This window comes from Pangasianodon hypophthalmus, chromosome 13 (assembly GCF_027358585.1).
Source record: "Pangasianodon hypophthalmus isolate fPanHyp1 chromosome 13, fPanHyp1.pri, whole genome shotgun sequence".
Lineage (NCBI taxonomy): Eukaryota > Metazoa > Chordata > Actinopteri > Siluriformes > Pangasiidae > Pangasianodon > Pangasianodon hypophthalmus.
This window is the reverse complement of record NC_069722.1, coordinates 17,427,263-17,445,685: the sequence shown is the minus strand read 5'-3', so window position 1 is coordinate 17,445,685 and position 18,423 is coordinate 17,427,263. Positions and strand designations below refer to the sequence as shown.

Genomic DNA, 18,423 nt, shown 5'->3' with positions numbered 1-18,423 from the left:
AAAACTATTGTTTGTCGGGAACACGCTTTGCACTTTACAGGTGATCAACATTTGCACGTGAGAATGAAGAAAATCAGTGTTTCTGAAACTTTCCGTTTGCATCAGAAAATTTTGTTCGGTTTGGCTTACGCAAACATTTACACTCAACTTTTGTAAAAGATTGATAAATGAGGCCCAGTAAGTGTTAATACTGAGTAATAGTAATGATTGAAACTTGTGAATGGATTTGATTTTGTCCCTTACTTCTGACCGTCTCCCGAGTTATTACAACAATATTAACTCTCTATTTTTCATGTTTCTTTGTTTTTTTTTTATGTTATTTCCCCTCTCCTTTTTCATCTTTCACTCTCTGGGATATAATCACCAGCAGGAGACAGGAACAGTGTGGGTAGCACTGGCAGCGTTGGGAGCACACGTAGTGCCGGTAGTGGGCAGAGCACAGAAAACACCACCACCTCGAATGGCCTTCCCCAGCAAAACACCAACGCTGATGCCAGCAAAGTAAGCATAGTCTCTGAAAGTGTTGCAATATTGGCCCTGAGATTTTAGAGCTGTGCCCTCAGCATGCTATACTTATGTCTCCTTTTCTGACACAGATACATTAACATGTATCTTTACAGAAGTATAAAGTAGCCCTACAGACAGGGATTCCAAAACTAGGGGTCACAAGCCCATGTGGGATTTCTTGATTTACAAATGGGGTTGTGAGAGAAACTCACAAACTCTTCTTTTGTTTCATTCATTTGTTTTACAAATTAATATTATAAATATCACTCTAACAATGAAAGCTACTTTATATTTTGAAGTGTTACTGGGAGTTGCAGCCTAGTTTTAACATCGGGCTGTATCACACCACCCTGGTGTGGATTATTTTCCTATATCAACACACCTGTTGTGTTTTATTCTTAATATATCGTATGAAGCTTGATGTGACAGCAGAAAGAGATGCACTCATTCAGATTGTCACGATATGCGAGTGAAGACGGATGCAAGTGCAAGAAAAGGGTGTATTTATTAAGAGAGGCGGGCAGACAAGTCCAAAACAATGTTCAAAACGTAATCCAAAACAGGCAAGGGTCTGGCAATGTACAAAGAGCAATATCAAGGATAATCCAAAAGCACAAAACAAGGGAACAGAATAAGAAGTCAAAAACGAACACACAGAACAAAACGGCTAGGTAAAGTCAGGAGGCGAAACACTGAACAATACTGTACAAAGACACACAGGGGGACTATAAGTACACAAACTAATCTAGGGCAAATTGGGAACAGGTGAGATTGATCATGACACATGAGGGGAAACATCCACTAACAATACGGGGCAGAGACAGGACAGAAACCAAAACAAAAACCACACATGGCAACACAAACAAAGACATAACCCCTAAGTGTGCGCTGTCACATTGCCGGTTGCTTAAGTGTGCTGGGCACATTTGCACCTGGCGCACTATTGCACTTTTGCACAGGCATTGTCTCTCCTGTTGAACTCTCCCAGAGGAGCCAGGAAGCAGACATTGTGCATATTGGCAGGAAGCAGGCAGTGGGTCAACGACAGGCTGGCTGGGGTCAGGTAGCAGGGCTGGATCAGGTTTGCCGGTGTCAGGTGGCAGGAGGCCTTGGGAGGTCTTGGGAGGCCGCGCTGTCGGCCTCTGGCAGGAGCATGGCGTGGCAGGCAACGTCGTCGACCACTGGCAGGAACAGAACTTGAGAGGCTGCCTTGTCAGTCTCAAGCTTGAGCAGGTCATGGGAGGCCATCTAGTCAGCCTCGGGCATGAACAGAACTTGGGAGGCCGCGCCTTTGGCCTCGGGCAGGAGCATGGCATGGGAGGCCGTGCCATTGGCCTCTGGTGTGAATAGAACTTGGGAGGCCATGCCTTTGGCCTCGGGCAGGAGCAGGGCATGGGAGGCCGCACTGTCACCTCTGTCTGCCTCTGGCTGGAGCTCAGCAGGAGAAACCACCTCGTTGGTCTCAGACTGGTGCTCTGGAGGTGAGGCACCCACGTCTGGATCAGCTGTTTCTCTTCTGGCTTGGAGTTCAACAGGCTGTCAAAATATAACTGGCTCTGCAGCAGGAATCCCTTAAAAATTTCCGCAGAGCCGCCAAAGCTCTCTTTCTGAAGCTCTCTTTCCATGGGATGCTGTTTTTTAAAGTCTTTGGCAACTTTTCGAGTTTGCTGTGGCAAGCCTCTAAACTAGCTGCTGTTTAGCTTGCTAACAGCTGTCTAGCATGAACTTGCTGTCCGGCTTTAGTTCATGTTCAGGAACTAAAGGACGTTTTTTCGGCTAGCTACGAATTTTTGCCATCGTCTGTCTGTGTGTGCGCCTGTTCATGCATCTCTCCGAGATTGTTAAAAGCGCACCATCTCAAGTATAAGTGGTTGAATGTTTATATGATATATATACATACAATATATATGCTTTATGGAATTATCACTGTAATCAGTAGATGAATTGATTAGAGCTTAGAATTGATCCAAACAGTGTCAAGGTCACAGCAAGGTCAGATGTATGTAATAGTTTTTCATCAGTCTTTCATAATTGAAGTATATTCTAAGGGTATTTCTGGCATACATCATATCACAACCAGAAAATTTGAAAACTGCACACACAGGGACAACTTTGCATCACTGTTAATCACTTCAAAGGCTCAAGCCACATTCCTCTTGCTCTCGTGACGAACTGAAACATCTCAAGTAAGATGGGAAAGAGCAGAAAAAAGAACGTTTACTATTGTTTCTTCAAATTTTCACTGTGTTTTGCTAAAAAAAAAAAAAACACACTTTCTCTCTCTCTCTCGCTCTCTCTCTCTCTCTCTCTCTCTCTCACACACACACACACACACACACACACACACACACACACACAACAAACAATACTTTTCCTTTGTCTGGCCCTATTTAGATTTTTTTTTAGTTAAGTAGTTAACTAGTGCTTCTCTCTCATTAAGATACCATTTTATTGAACATTGTGTTACCCTGTTGTAGTTATTACTTTGTTATTGCAAAAAAATAACCTAAACTATTCAGAACTACTCCATTAGAAAACAAGTCATTGATTATTAGTTCTCTCAGTTGAAAATTTTATGATAATAATAATAATAATAATAATACATTTATAATAATTCTAACCTATTTAAAGGTTTCTAATCAATATTCTGAACTTAAAATGGTATATTCTATGAGACTGATTACCTTGAGACTGATTAATTAATTTTACTGTGAAGCACCTATATTACTGGTAGGTATCTTGCATTTCTAGTCTCTCCTGTATGAACAGACCTATTCCCCCTACATAGCCAAATGAACCCAATTTAATTTAAAAAAAAAAAACAAAAAACTCTGTGTCATCAAGCAGGCTTTCCCAGGCCATCATACATATGATCTGTATACAGTCATAGAATACTGGTCTTAAAAGTCTTGACCTCTCTTAACCTTTTGTGAATTTAGCCACCTGTGTCCCTTGTTGGTGATCCAGAACAACTGGACCATCACAAACAGCCAGACCACAGTACAGGTACAAAAAGATATAATTTAAAATAAAATAATTGTTAACTCATTATTGTTAAAAATGAAATGGAAAATGGAATGCTACAGTTTACTGAAGCAGTAAAATGAGTATGTATTAGTATGAGTGTGTTATTCTTTAGGCATTCATCGAAGGCCAGTGCTTGCTGTGCCCAGAGCATTAGAGCAGAGCTTCTTTCAGCAGTTTGTGCGACCACAGCAGCTGCTTGAGGGCAGGGTAAGAACAATTCAATACAATGATACATAAATTAAAAGCTTTTATAAATGTATAAATAGCCTTTACCTGTCAATAATCTGATAAAAATTTGTTCGTGTTAGCAGGATGCTGAAGCAATCTACCAGTGGCTGTGTGAGTTTCAGCTGGAGCAGTACACTTTTAACTTCCTCAACGCAGGCTATGATGTCCCCACTATCAGCCGAATGACTCCTGAGGTAGTATTCTCACCAGCTCACCAGTTATACAGTTCATTCATGGTTCCTAACAAAAGTTTTCAAATCACTATAGAATATGATTTTATTTTGATTATGGTTGTGTTTCTCATTCATGTGGTTATTCATTTACCCCTTTATCAGGATCTCAATGCTATTGGTGTTACAAAGCCAGGCCACCGGAAGAAAATCTCAATGGAGATTGGAAACCTAAGTATTCCAGAGTGGCTGCCTGAATATACACCAGTGAGTCATGTAAAAACATGCTTGCCAGTGCATTGTGAGTTTTTCTACATACCTGTGTATTCCTGATTCTGCAAATGTTGTATGTCGTCCATGCTAATTATTTTGCCTAGTATGTGATGAAGTAAGGATGTGTGTGTGTGTGGTGATCTGGGAAGACCCATTGTGTGTGACTGGCTGAATTCTGGCAAACAGCCAAAAAAAAGATGAGCCAGTTTAACAAATGCAGCAGTTAACAGTCATTCTGCCTAAAGATGGTTATTGCTAGATAAATATGATTTTCTCACACAGTGATTCTCAGGCTTTTGTCAAGTTGTTGGATAGCTAGATACATGTAGTGAAATAGACATAAGCCTAATCAATTCAATTTGTAATCAAATACCATCTGTCAAAATTTCTGTGATGCAGCTGTGCCACAGTGGAGTCAGAAAGGAATTTTCACATTTGGGGGTAGCCAGACTTTAAAATGCTATTTAAAATGCTCCTAACTTCAGTATAGGAAACACTGCTGAACTACATATAGTAAAAATGTTTTCCCAGACTGTCAGGTATTTATGTATGTATGCACATGTGTCTTTTTCCCCTTCTCTTTCTTATAGGTGGATCTTGGTGAATGGCTCAATGCTATAGGTCTGCCTCAATACCATAAGAGGCTGCTAGACAATGGCTATGACTCCATCAATATTGTAAGAGACCTCACATGGGAGGACTTACAGGAGATTGGGATCACTAAGCTAGGTGAGTACATTATATCTCTACCTGTGCAGTACCCTGGCTACATTTGTTCAGTTTTGACTTTCACTGCAAAGTGAGTCACTCCTGGGTTTGTTACTGTTTTGGTTATACAGTGAGAAGCACCCTCTGATGACTATGTGCCTTTTCACCATTGTCAGGTCATCAGAAGAAGATCATGCTGGCAGTAAAGAAGCTTTCTGATCTCCATAAGGCTCTCCTCCAGGCCGAGTCAGGTCAGGGCACTCTGCGCTGCAAACATCCGACTGCACTGGACCTGCTCCCTATTGACGGGGGTGACCCTACCATGCCCTGCACACACAAAATGCTCACCTTCCAGGCTAGTGAGCTGAGTGCTCAGCTACAGAGTGCCATGGCAACACAGTATGCTGACCTACAGGAGGGCCTGGCTATCAAGAATGCTGTGGCTAGGTCAGTGAGCCAGGAGAGCATTGATGCTCGTTCTGGTGGTTCAGGCTGGTCACAGGAGAACCCCATCACGCCTTGCTCCCTCTCATTACCTACCACTTGTCACAGCCAGTCTCAGGACAGTCAGCTCAGCCCTGACAACAGCACTTCAAAACAGCGAAACATTCCAGAAGGCCAAGACCAGCAGCAAAAAAGGCCCATTGGTTCCTCTCCCTCATACATAATGATGGATGTCAAGCCCAAACCAGGCAGCTCTTTGGCACAGAAAGTCTTCAGCTACTTGCATGCTAACAGCGGCACAGCCACCCTGGACCACAGCTCGCCTGGAGTGCCTAAAAGGCACATGCAGAATCTCACACGCTATGCGCTGTCTGATGGTGAGCCTGAGGAAGAAGATGATGAACAGCTGGCGATGCCTGCCACCACTGCACTGCCATCTTACGCCACACTGAGCCGCCGACCTGGACGTGGGCAGCTCATCCGAGCCCAGTCTACTCCAGAGCAGTCAGTTAACCGTAGCCACTCATTTGCAGTCAGAACCCGACGCAAAGGTCCTCCCCCTCCTCCACCCAAGCGCCTCAGCTCTGTCAGCAGTAGTAGCTGCGGCACTGAGACCGCAAAATCCCCAGTCCCACCTATAGGCCAAGTGGAGACTGACAACCCTGAAAGTGTCAAAAGCATTGCACCTACTCCAGAAACAGCCATAATGGGCCCCAGGGCTAAACTCTGCCAGGAAGGCAAAACTGCCCTTTTTGGGTCTTCTGAGATTTCCAGGAGAAGGGTTGTGAGCCAGAGCGAAAATAGCATGTGTCCACAGGCTAAAGGAGATGACCGAGTTGTTAAGTCAGACTCTGAGGAGGATGAGGGTGCTAAGGATGCAGGGCTGGACAGTTCTTCTTCGCCTCAAAACAGCTCTGGAGAGTGTATCCCCTTTGCTGAGGAGGGCAACCTCACCATCAAGCAGCGGCCCAAAGCAGGCAAAGTTGACAGCACCACTGAGGCTCCTGAGAAAGCAAAGTCAGCTAAGGTGCCAGAGCTGCCAGAGTTTAAACTGAAGGAATCAGGCACAGTAAAGAGACGCCATAAGCTGAAGGAGAAGGATCAGCCACTTGACATGCCCACTGGCAGAGGAGAAAGTGAGCAGCAGTGTCTAAATGCAGTTAATCTGCACAGTGAGGTGGCAATTACACCACCATATGTGCAACCTCTAGTTGTGCAGAAGAAGACATCTTGTGTGAAGACATCTCTCTCCCCAAAACTAGCCAGTCCTCCAAAAACTGCACATCATACTACTAATCTCCATCAGCCTGCTCCTGCAGTCACAGGTACACTATATGGGCAAAAGTTTGTGGACACCTGACCATCACACGCATGTGCTTTTTGAACATCCTTTCCAGACGTAGCAAAGGGTGCTGTTATAATAACCTCCACTCTTCTGGGAAGGCTTTCCTCTAGATTTTGGAACATGACTGTGGGGATTTGCCTATTCAGCCACAAGAGCACTGGTGAGGTCTGGCACTGATGTCGTGCGAGGAGGCCCGGGGCATAGTCGGGATTCCAGTTCATCCCAAAGGTGTTCAGTGGGGTTGAAGTTAGGGCTTTGTGCAGACCACTTGAATTGTTCCACACAAACCTTGCAAACCCTGTCTCCATGGACCTTGCTTTGTGCACAGGGGCATTGTCATGCTAGAACATGTTTGGGCCCCTAAGTTCCAGTAAAGAGAAATTGTAATGCTACAGCATACAAAGACATTCTAGACAATTGTGTGCTTCCATCTTTGTGGCAACAGTTTAGGAAAGGCCCACATATGGGTGTGATGGTCAGGTGTCCACAAACTTTTGGCCATATAGTGAATATACAGTCAGGTCTGGAAGTATTTGGACAATGATGGAGTTTTTGTGATTTTGCCTTTATACACCACCACGATGGATTTGAAATAAAACAATCAAGATGTGATCAAAGTGTAGACTTTCAGCTTTATTTTAAGAGGTTCCACAAAAATATGACATTTACCATTTAGGAATTACAGCCATTTTAAGCAAATTACTTCCATTTTCAGGGCTCAGAGGTATTTGGTCAGTTGACTGACAAGAAGTTAATTGACCAGGGGCGGTCCATTCCCTCGTTACTTCAAGACAAATGAAGCAGATAAAAGGTCTGGAGTTGATATCAGGTGTTGAGTTGGCATTTGGCAGCTGTTCGACTTGAGCTACCAATATGAAGTCCAAGGAGATCTCAGTGCAAGTGAAGGAGGCCATCATTAGCATGGAAAAACAACATAAATCTATAAGAGAGATAGCAAAAACCTTAGGTGTGGCCAAATCAACAGTTACATTCTTAAAAAGAAAGAAAGCACTGGTGAGCTCAACAACATCGAAAGGCCTGGAAGACCACGGAAGACAACTAAAGTGGGTGATCACAGAATCCTTTCCTTGGTGAAGAAAAACCCCTTCACAACATCAACAGAAGTCAAGAAAACTCTGGAGAAGGTAGGTGTATCATTGTCAAAATCTACTATCAAGAGATGCTTTCATGAATGTAAATACAGAGGGTTTACAACAAGGTGCAAACCACTGGTAACATTCAAGAACAGGAAAGCCAGATTAGACTTTGCCAGAAAACATCTAAAAAAGCCTCCCATGATCTGGAATAAGATTCTTTGGACTGATGGAACCAAGATTAACTTGTTCCAGAACGATGGGAAGAGAAAAGTATGGCGAAAGAAAGGAACAGCTCATGATCCAAAGTATATACCATCATGTTATGGCATGGGCATGTATGGCTGCCAATGGAACGGGCTCACTGGTGTTTATTGATGATGTGACTGCTGACAGAAGTAGCAAGATGAATTCTGAGGTGTATAGGGCTATACTCACTGCTCACATTCAGCCAAATACTACAAAACTGATAGGACGCTGCTTCACAGTGCAGAGGGATAATGACCCTAAACATACTGAGAAAGCAACTCAAGACTTTTTGGAGGCAAAGAAATGTTCTTCAATGGCCAAGTCAGTCTCCTGATCTCAACCCAATAGAGCATGCTTTTCACTTACTGAAGACAAGACTGAAGGCAGAAAGACCCACGAACAAGCAGCAACTGAAGGTGGCTGCAGTGAAGGCCTGGCAAAGCATCTCCAGGACTCCAGACTTCAGGCAGTCATTGACTGCAAAGGATTTTCATCCAAGTATTAAAATTATGGTTATATTTACAATTATGTTACTTTGTCCAAATATCTTTGAGCCCCTGAAAATGGAGGTACTTTGTTGAAAATGGCTGTAATTTCTACATGTTAAATGTCATATTTTTGTGGAACCTCTTAAAATAAAGCTGAAAGTCTACACTTCTATCACATCTTGATTGTTTTATTTCAAATCCACTGTGGTGGTGTATAAAGGCAAAATCACAAAAACTCATTATCCAAATACTTCTGGACCTGACTGTACATTAAATGAAACACATGGGGCCTCACATATTAAATCCAGCCAATTTTTTTTTAGCATGTGGCACCTCTTTTGGCCCTCAGAGCAGCATGAATTTGCCTGAGCATTGATCTTATATGATTGAGAATGTGTTGCTTTCAAATGTTGTACCATGTGAAAAAATTTTTAATAGTGAATTTTGATATTTCTGGTCGTATCCCATTGTTTTGCTTGTAAATTTCTCACAATTCTCCTCTGATCCCAGTGATCCACAAACTGTTTTGTTGACATAAAAACGGCAACTTGTAGTTTCCTGGGATTAATGGTAAAAAATCACACCAGCACTGATACCATATTTTTATTATGATTAAAAAAAAGTAATTCTGCAGAAAAGTCATTCCATGCTTTCACTTTGTGGTATGGTTTTTGTGATCATATGTGATTATACCCACATTCAACAAATGAGAGTCAAAGACATTAAATCTATGCAAGTGATGAACTTATGGTTTAGAACATTTGTAATTTATAGTTCTTTTGTTTATCTCTGTTTAAGCTGGACAACAAGGTGTCTTGCTGAGTGTGGTGCAGAATGTGGCTTTTGCAGTACCCACATCTTCAGAGACATGTTCTCTAGTAGCTGTGCCTCCAATTCAGAAGGTGACATCAGGAAAGTCTCAGGCATGTGTGGAGGCTAGTCCAGAGTCCATGCTGGTGCAGCAGAGACTGGATCAGACCAGCTCCTATCTGGAGAAGGCACTGAAGGCTGTGGAGAAAAAACTTACTTTGGAGGACATGAAAGATGGGTGAGCTTATGTACAGCAGAGAGATACACACATTTAAAAAGGCAGTGTACTCATAGGGACATACTGTCAGGTGCATAAATACATGGACATTGACAGAGTTATTGGATTTATGTCAGGTGATTGACTTTGCGTTGCAAAACATTCCACTTCTTTACCTTAAAAAAAGTCTTGAGTTGCTTTTGAAGTATGCTTTGGGACATTATCCATCTGTCCATCCGTATCCCTATACACTTCAGAATTCATCCTGTTGCTTATGTCAGCACTACATAAATACAAGGGAACCAGTATTGGCAGCCATACATGCCCACTTCATTAGATGAGGTGGTATGCATCAGATCATGAGTATTTCATGAGTGGATCATTGTGTCATCTGTCCATAGGATGTTGTTCCAGAACTGTATGGGCCTTAGATTTTTTTGGCTAATATTAATCAGATCTTCCTGTTTTTGAGGCTTACCAATGATAAACCCTCAGTATATGTCTACCTCCTGGAGGGTGTTCTTGTTCTGGCCAACTGTGGCAAAGGAGTTTTTCTTCACCTGGGAAAGAATTCTTCTGGAATCCTTTTGGTGTTCCTGAGCTCATCACTGTGTTCCTTCTTTTTAAGAATGCACTAAGTAGTTGATTTGGTCAGATGTAATGTTTTTGCTGTCTCCATGATGGGCTTTGATTTTTCATGTTAATGATGGCATGATTCACTGGCAGTGACAGCTCTTTGGACTTCATATTCAGAGTTAACAGCAACAGATTCCAAATGCAAACGCCGTACTTGAAATCAACTCTAGACATTTTATCTGCTTACTTGTAAGAGAAATAATGACAGAATTTATGACAGAATAGCCAGTCTAGTTGTCTAATTACTTTTGGTCTCTTAAAAAAGGGGGGTGGGGGCACATATATAAAATGCTGTAATTCCTATACCGTTCATCCCATTTGGATGTACATATTCATACTGCTCATATTCATTATTTAATTTAAGCTCCAATATACTGTGGTAGACAATGACTTTGTCAATGTCCAAATATTTATAGACCTGATTGTACATTATTCATCATGTTGACTTACTGAGTCAGTGCAAGATACTATGTTGTACATGCTAAAATGTATCTGTCAGAAATGAAATTGAGTTTACTGAGCATGTCTTTGTTGTATGTTAACTAACACAGAGGGTGCAACACAGTGAAGTCTGCAGGGAATATTCTGGATGACATCGGGAACATGTTTGACGATCTGGCATACCAGCTGGACGCTATGCTTGACTGAACTTCCCTCTCAAAAGTCATACTGTAGCTCAGAAAGATGGTTGGATGTGATGTAGGAGAGAGTTTAAAAAAAAAAGGTGGTAGGCAACGTGAGCCTGTCTACAGAACAGTTCAAACCATTGACTATTAATCTGCTTTCGTTTACTATGATATAGAACTTTGCTGCTTGGTGGGTTTACAAAGCAAAAATTAAAAGGGACGCAACATATTCTACAAGGTCTCTGAACTCAAGTTTGAACACCAGCCATTTCCTTTAACTCCATTAATGACTATTTATGCTTTATACACTAAAACACTAGTGTCCACCCTCCTGAGCATAGGCTACTGCTGTTTAGCCTGAGGCTTTTTCTACTTACCCATCTCATCATGTCCATATTAGACAGTAACAGTTACAGCTATTCCAGTTTATGTAGCTAATAAATTTTATTTTTTTTATTGTTTTTATGTCAACAAAACGCGTACAATTTAATATGGCAGTTGGACCCAGATTAAGAGCTGTACTCAGGAGAACAATTCCACGGACAATAAACCAGAAATACTATATTCTTGCACCAAGACTTTTTGCAACTTGTATGTGTGTATTTAAAATGTGTTTTTTCCTAGTCAGTTCAGTTATGACTAGTTTTATATCAAATTTAGCTGCCATTTTAAAATGTACTTGCCTTGGTGTCAATAAAATTTATAACATGGATTACAATTTTGTGTGTAGAAACAACAAAGGTTTTCAGTAGTAATTACTGTAAAGGGGAACACATCACCTTTTGCAACACAAAGTTTTGCCAGTGTGGAATTAGAGGGGAAGTAGATGTATAATGAATGATTACTATATTATATACATTCACTATTTTTGAAAAATAAAAATGCATATTAGTAAAAAAAAATGTATTTAAAGATGTCAGATATGTATTTTGTACACAAACAGTATATCTGATTGAGGAACTGTATGTCCTGCCAAAACATTTTTTTTCTTCAAATATTCATATGAATTTTCCTTCTTTAACTATCAAACGTATATTGTTAAAACTAACAGTTTTGTTATGTACAGTTCTGATTATATTGGTTAGTTTTCTTTCTGGTTTTCCCCACTATTAAAGCAGTTGTATGATTACTGGCAGTCTTTCTTGTTTTTTGGGTCATTGTAGAAAAAACTTCTTGATCAAACTTGGAAAGTTTATATTGTTTCATACTCATACAGTGTGTATGAGTCTTGGTATTATGGGGTCAGTAAATGCAATCAGTGTGACTTATGGTCTTTCAGACATGCTCCTGGGGATGAAAGTGTTCCACTTTGTACATAGGAATTGGTACAGCATTGGAATGAGAGATTAATATGTGTGGTGTAGGAACTTTGCCAGTGATATAACCCCTTCAAAATTACATTTCTTGTCTGACCCATAAACCATAATAAGAATGGTCAACGAAGGGTTAGGACAGACACTTCTTGTTTGTATAATCTCCACTTTCTGCGTGCCTGGAATGGTCATAAATGATCTTTGAAGCCTAGGGCTCTCTCCTGGACAAACAGCAACCAATGAATAATGAGAGGCAGCAACTTTGACCTGCCTCATCACACCTAAGTATAAAGTTCAGAAAATCGGAAACATCTATGAGTTGGGCAGTAAATTTCCATCCACTGGGATTTCTGATCATCAGCTACAGAGTCATGTTTTAGACTCTTAAATGTGGCTGATCCTGCATTGATTTCAGCCAAGTCTCCACTGTTGCAAGACATTAGACGCAGGAAAACTTCAGCAAAGATAGCACTTGCGCACAGTGAGCCAAAATTCCTTGTCCACAGTCTCTGGACATGGTGATTCAGCTAAGGCTATGGCTGGACCTTCAGTGTGATTTTCATTGAAAACTGTTCACACAGCATCATAAGCATCACAGTTCAGCAAGATCTCTGCTGAACTGTACCACACTGAGGACTCAGTTCAGCACAATCTCTGCTGAACTGTGTCACACTGAGGACTTTTTCCTTTTTTGAATCCTGTCAAACTCTCTTAGATTTTTTAGGACAGGTCAACAATCTACCCCAGTGCAGCCAGTCACTTGCACACCACACCTCTACCTTTAAAAATCCTGCTCCTGCATATAGACCTTGTGTGGAATATAGACATATTCCATATCCTAACCATTATAGACATGGTGCATAGTATATTAAATCCAGCCAAATTTTAGCATTGAAAAAAATTATTTTTAACATTGTAAGTTGTCTGTTGGTGATTTTAGTGGTAAAAATGTTATGCTTCCTTTGGCCTGAACATGGATACTTGCATACTCCCCCATGTCTGTGTGAATTTCCACTGTCCAGGTATGAGTGTGTTGCCCTTCGATGGAATGAGCATCCCATCCAGGGTGCATCTCTGCGTTAGGGTAGGGTTCAGATTTAACACAAACCTGATTAAAGCAGTTAATGAAGAATGAATGAATTGGAAATTCATTGGATTCTGCAAGTTGATGAAGTACATTATTCAGGAATGTTGTTCCATGTTGAGATACTAACATTGCACAGTTCAATGTTCAAATTGGACAGCTGCAGCCACCTGATCCCAATAGAGGAAGAGAAAATTTGGCATCATGTTCCTGGAATAATTTGATGACAATAAATTCCTTGCAACATGTCCATTACTGTGCTGGAAGCATCCATCTGAATGTGGTTAAATTGTAGCCATGAAGGGATGTACTTGCCACTCTGAATACTCGATTCTGATTGGCTGGAAGGTGAGCATTAAAACCGTGTATACCACAGGTAGTTCGGGTCAGTTTAATCACCGTTATAAATTAATGCGCTGCCTGTAAACAACTGTAACCATAGTAACATGCAGTTAAACTCACAGCTTTATTATTAGTAGAGACACGGCACAGATGCAGGTAATTCACACACGCACAATCTCTCTCTCTCTCTCTCTCTAATAACTATTTAATTCAATTAAATTTTATTTGTATAGCTCTTTTAACAATGGACATTGTCACAAAGCAGCTTTACAGAAATAAATGGATTCACAAAAAATATATTGTAAATATTTGAATTTATCCCTAATGAGCAAGCCAGAGGCGACGGTGGCAAGGAAAAACTCCCTGAGACAATATGAGGAAGAAACCTTGAGAGGAACCAGACTCAAAAGGGAACCCATCCTCATCTGGGTGCAACGGATAGTGCAATTATAAATAAATCCCTTCTATTATTGTGTACTATTAGGACAAATAGTGCAATTGTGCAACCAGTAAATTCATCACAGTTTTTGCAAGTTAAAGTTAAAATCTATCCACTGTCCACTGATGGAGTCCTGAGTACGAAGGTGCTCGTGGCAACTGCAGCCCCAAAGCCACTACAGCAATCGCAGTCCCAAGCCATTACAGTGCAGCTCCCCATATGTGATCCCCAAGCCATCGCCTCAGACCCCAGGTGGCACCATCCCCAGCAATCCAAACGGTTCCTCAGGCTGTCCATATGGGGCCACCCCCAGCAGCAGTGAGCAAACTCAACTGATGAGAACTCCAACCAGAAGTAGGGCATCAGGATGGGTCAGGCAGGTCCAGGAATTTACTATATTTCATTCAAATAAATGTAATCTTATTGCACTATTTATCTCTGTACATGATTTAGAGTGGGCAGAATTCTAGATCTAACGACCTGTATATAAAATAACTAATGAAAATTAACCGTTGTTTTATCTTTTCAGTCAAATTACAACTTACAGTAATGTCAAACATTAATGACAGCTTTAACTTGTCAGTGCTGGCAAGTAACCACGGTATAACCGGGATAATCCATAATGCATTAAAATCGTGTAATGCACATATATATATATATATATATACACTATATTACCAAAAGTATTCGGTCACCCATCCAAATGATCAGAATCAGGTGTCCTAATCACTTGGCCTGGCCACAGGTGTATAAAATCAAGCACTTAGGCATGCAGACTGTTTTTACAAACATTTGTGAAAGAATGGGCCGCTCTCAGGAGCTCAGTGAATTCCAGGGTGGAACTGTCATAGGATGCCACCTGTGCAACAAATCCAGTCGTGAAATTTCCTCGCTCCTAAATATTCCACAGTCAACTGTCAGCTTTATCATAACAAAATGGAAGAGTTTGGGAACAACAGCAACTCAGCCACGAAGTGGTAGGCCACGTAAACTGACGGAGAGGGGTCAGCGGATGCTGAAGCGCATAGTGCAAAGAGGTCATCGACTTTCTTCACAGTCAATTGCTACAGAGCTCCAAACTTCATGTGACCTTCAGATTAGCCCAAGTACAGTACGCAGAGAGCTTCATGGAATGGGTTTCCATGGCCGAGCAGCTGCATCCAAGCCACACATCACCAAGTGCAATGCAAAGCGTCGGATGCAGTGGTGTAAAGCACGCCGCCACTGGACTCTAGAGCAGTGGAGACGCGTTCTCTGGAGTGATGAATCACGCTTTTCCATCTGGCAATCTGATGGACGAGTCTGGGTTTGGAGGTTGCCAGGAGAACGGTACATTTCGGACTGCATTGGGCCGAGTGTGAAATTTGGTGGAGGAGGAATTATGGTGTGGGGTTGTTTTTCAGGAGTTGGGCTTGGCCCCTTAGTTCCAGTGAAAGGAACTTTGAATGCTTCAGGATACCAAAACATTTTGGACAATTCCATGCTCCCAACCTTGTGGGAACAGTTTGGAGCGGGCCCCTTCCTCTTCCAACATGACTGTGCACCAGTGCACAAAGCAAGGTCCATAAAGACATGGATGACAGAGTCTGGTGTGGATGAACTTGACTGGCCTGCACAGAGTCCTGACCTGAACCCGATAGAACACCTTTGGGATGAACTAGAGCGGAGACTGAGAGCCAGGCCTTCTCGACCAACATCAGTGTGTGACCTCACCAATGCGCTTTTGGAAGAATGGTCAAAAATTCCTATAAACACACTCCTCAACCTTGTGGACAGCCTTCCCAGAAGAGTTGAAGCTGTAATAGCTGCAAAAGGTGGACCGACATCATATTGAACCCTATGGGTTAGGAATGGGATGGCACTTAAATTCATTTGTGAGTCAAGGCAGGTGACCGAATACTTTTGGTAATATAGTGTATATCCATTTATTATGGATTATACATATATATATATATATATATATATATATACACACAGTCAGGTCCATAAATATTGGGACAGTGACACAGTTTTGGTAATTTTGCCTCTGTACACCACCACAGTGGATGTGAAATGAAGCAGTCAAGATGTGACTGAAGCGTAGACTTTCAGCTTTAATTCAAGGGGTTTAACAAAAATATTGCATTAACCGTTTAGGAATTACAGCCATTTTTTACAGAGTTCCTCCATTTTCACAGGCTCAAAAGTAATGGGACAAACGAATATAATCATAAATATTAGGATTATTTTTATTACTTGGAGGTAAATCCTTTGCAGTCAATGACTACCTGAAGTCTGGACCCCATGGACATCACCAAATGCTGAGTTTCCTCCCTTGAGATGATTTGCCAGGTCTTTACTGCAGCCATCTTCAGTTGCTGCTTGTTTGTGGGTCATTCTGCCTTCAGATTTGTCTTCAGTAAGTGAAAAGCAGCTCAGTTGGGTTGAGGTCAGGTGACTGACTCGGCCATTTAAGAACATTTAATTTCCAAGCTCTTGGGCTGCTTTCACAGTATGTTTTGGGTTGTTATCCATCTGTACTGTGAATCGCTGTCCTATCAGTTTTGCAGCATTTGACTGAATCTGAGCAGAAAGTATAGCTCTGTACACTTCAGAATTCATCCTGCTACTTCTATCAACAGTCACATTATCAATAAACCCCAGTGACCCAGTTCCATTGGCAGCCAAACATGCCCATGCCATAACACTGCCTCCACATGTTTGACGGATGATGTGGTATGCTATGGATCATGAGCCCTTCCTTTCCTTCTCCATACTTTTCTCTTCCCATCATTCTGGTACAATTTAATCTTGCATCAGAACTGGTCAGGCTTTTTTTAGAGGTTTTTTAGCAAAGTCTAATCTGGGCTTTGTGTTCTTGAGTGTTACCAGAGGTTTGCATCTTGAGGTAAACCGTCTGTATTTACATTCATGAAGGTGGCTCTTGATTGTAGCCTTTGACAATGATAGGCCTACCTCCTCCAGAGTGTTTTTGACTTGGCTAGATGTTGTGAAGGGGTTGTTCTTCAATAAGAAAAGAATTCTGCAATCATCCACTTTAGTTGTTTTCTGTGGTCTTCCAGGACTTTTGGTGTTGCTGAGCTCGCCAGTGCATTCCTTCTTTTTAAGAATGTACCAAATTGTTGATTTGGCCCTCCTAAAGTTTCTGCTATCTCTCTGATAGGTCTGTTTTGGTTTTTCAGCCTAATGATGGCCTCCTTCACTTGCATCGACACCTCTTTGGATGGCATATTGAGAGTTCCCATGAACAGCTACCAAATGCAAATTCAACACTTGGAATCAGCTCCAGACCTTTTATCTCCTTAATTTATCATGATATAAGGAGGAAATAGGCCACAGCTGGCCATGAAACTGCTTATCAGTCAATTGTCCCATTACTTTTGAGCCTGTGAAAATGGAGGAACTCTGTAAAAAATGGCTGTAATTCCTAAACGGTTAATGCAATATTTTTGTTAAACCCCTTGAATTAAAGCTGAAAGTCTACACTTCAGTCACATCTTGACTGCTTCATTTCACATCCACTGTGGTGGTGTACAGAGGCAAAATTACCAAAACTGTGTCACTGTCCCAATATTTATGGACCTGACTATATATATAATCCATTTATTTCTGTAAAGCTGCTTTGTGAATAGCAGTAAATAGTAATAAATGAAACAAAGTCACTATTTGGTGTGACGATCCTTCACTTTTAAAAAAATATATAGTAGTCTCAGGTACAATTTGTGCCGTTTTATAAGGAAATTACCTGTAAGTTTTACTGAGCATCTTACAGAACCATCTGTCGATGTGGAGCCATCCTCAGCAGCAGCAAGTGATTTCCAAGTGATGAGAACTCAAACCAGAAGTAGGGCTACATATATTAGCTTTCACTTTGCTCAGTGAGGGATTAAAGTTAGCCTTTAACAAGAATTAGTAATTATTAGTAATGACAATTCCAAGATAGGTAAATTTCTCTGGCAAAACTCTAAACAGAAAGGGTGGTATCAGAAACAGGTCCTTTAGCCCAGTGGGCATCAGTTCACTTTTGTTCCAACTGATCTTGTACCCAGAAAAAGTCCCAAATATTTCAATTCTCTCCAGAATAATTGAAACGCTAACATGAGGTTTGGTGAAATAGAGCAGAATATCATCTGCGTAAAGAGATATTTTGTTAACTGTATTTGATATATTGAAACCTTGAATGTCAAGGTCAGAACGAATAACATCTGCAAGGGGTTCTATGGCCAGTGCAAATAAAAGAGGTGAAAGGGGACAGCCCTGAATTTTTTTAAACACTGCAAACAAATAGGGCTACCCCACCCAGTCATATGCCTTTAGGCATCTAGAGAGATTATTATAAGGTCATCTTGAACCACCCTATGGTGGTGCATTATATTAACCAAGCATTTGATATTGTGTACACAGTTTCTACCAGGAATAAATT

At 41.3% G+C, this 18,423-nt stretch overlaps 1 protein-coding gene across 22 annotated transcripts in view; it reads left to right on the top strand.

Annotated features, from left to right (window-relative positions):
• Positions 1-11,951, top strand: part of LOC113528038 (caskin-2) — a 128,487-nt gene extending 116,536 nt beyond the window's left edge. For 17 of the 22 annotated variants that reach the window (XM_053239183.1, XM_053239187.1, XM_053239184.1 and 14 more), the window contains 9 exons: positions 368-501; positions 3,447-3,513; positions 3,647-3,741; positions 3,843-3,956; positions 4,098-4,199; positions 4,796-4,934; positions 5,090-6,682; positions 9,332-9,581; positions 10,748-11,951. In XM_053239183.1, the coding sequence (XP_053095158.1) occupies positions 368-501; positions 3,447-3,513; positions 3,647-3,741; positions 3,843-3,956; positions 4,098-4,199; positions 4,796-4,934; positions 5,090-6,682; positions 9,332-9,581; positions 10,748-10,844 (2,591 nt within the window). In that variant the 3' untranslated portion in view covers positions 10,845-11,951. The remainder of the gene's footprint in view (positions 1-367; positions 502-3,446; positions 3,514-3,646; positions 3,742-3,842; positions 3,957-4,097; positions 4,200-4,795; positions 4,935-5,089; positions 6,683-9,331; positions 9,582-10,747) is intronic. The other 5 variants (XM_053239177.1, XM_053239174.1, XM_053239190.1 and 2 more) reach the window with 3 other exon arrangements.
• Positions 11,952-18,423: the final 6,472 nt, after the last annotated feature.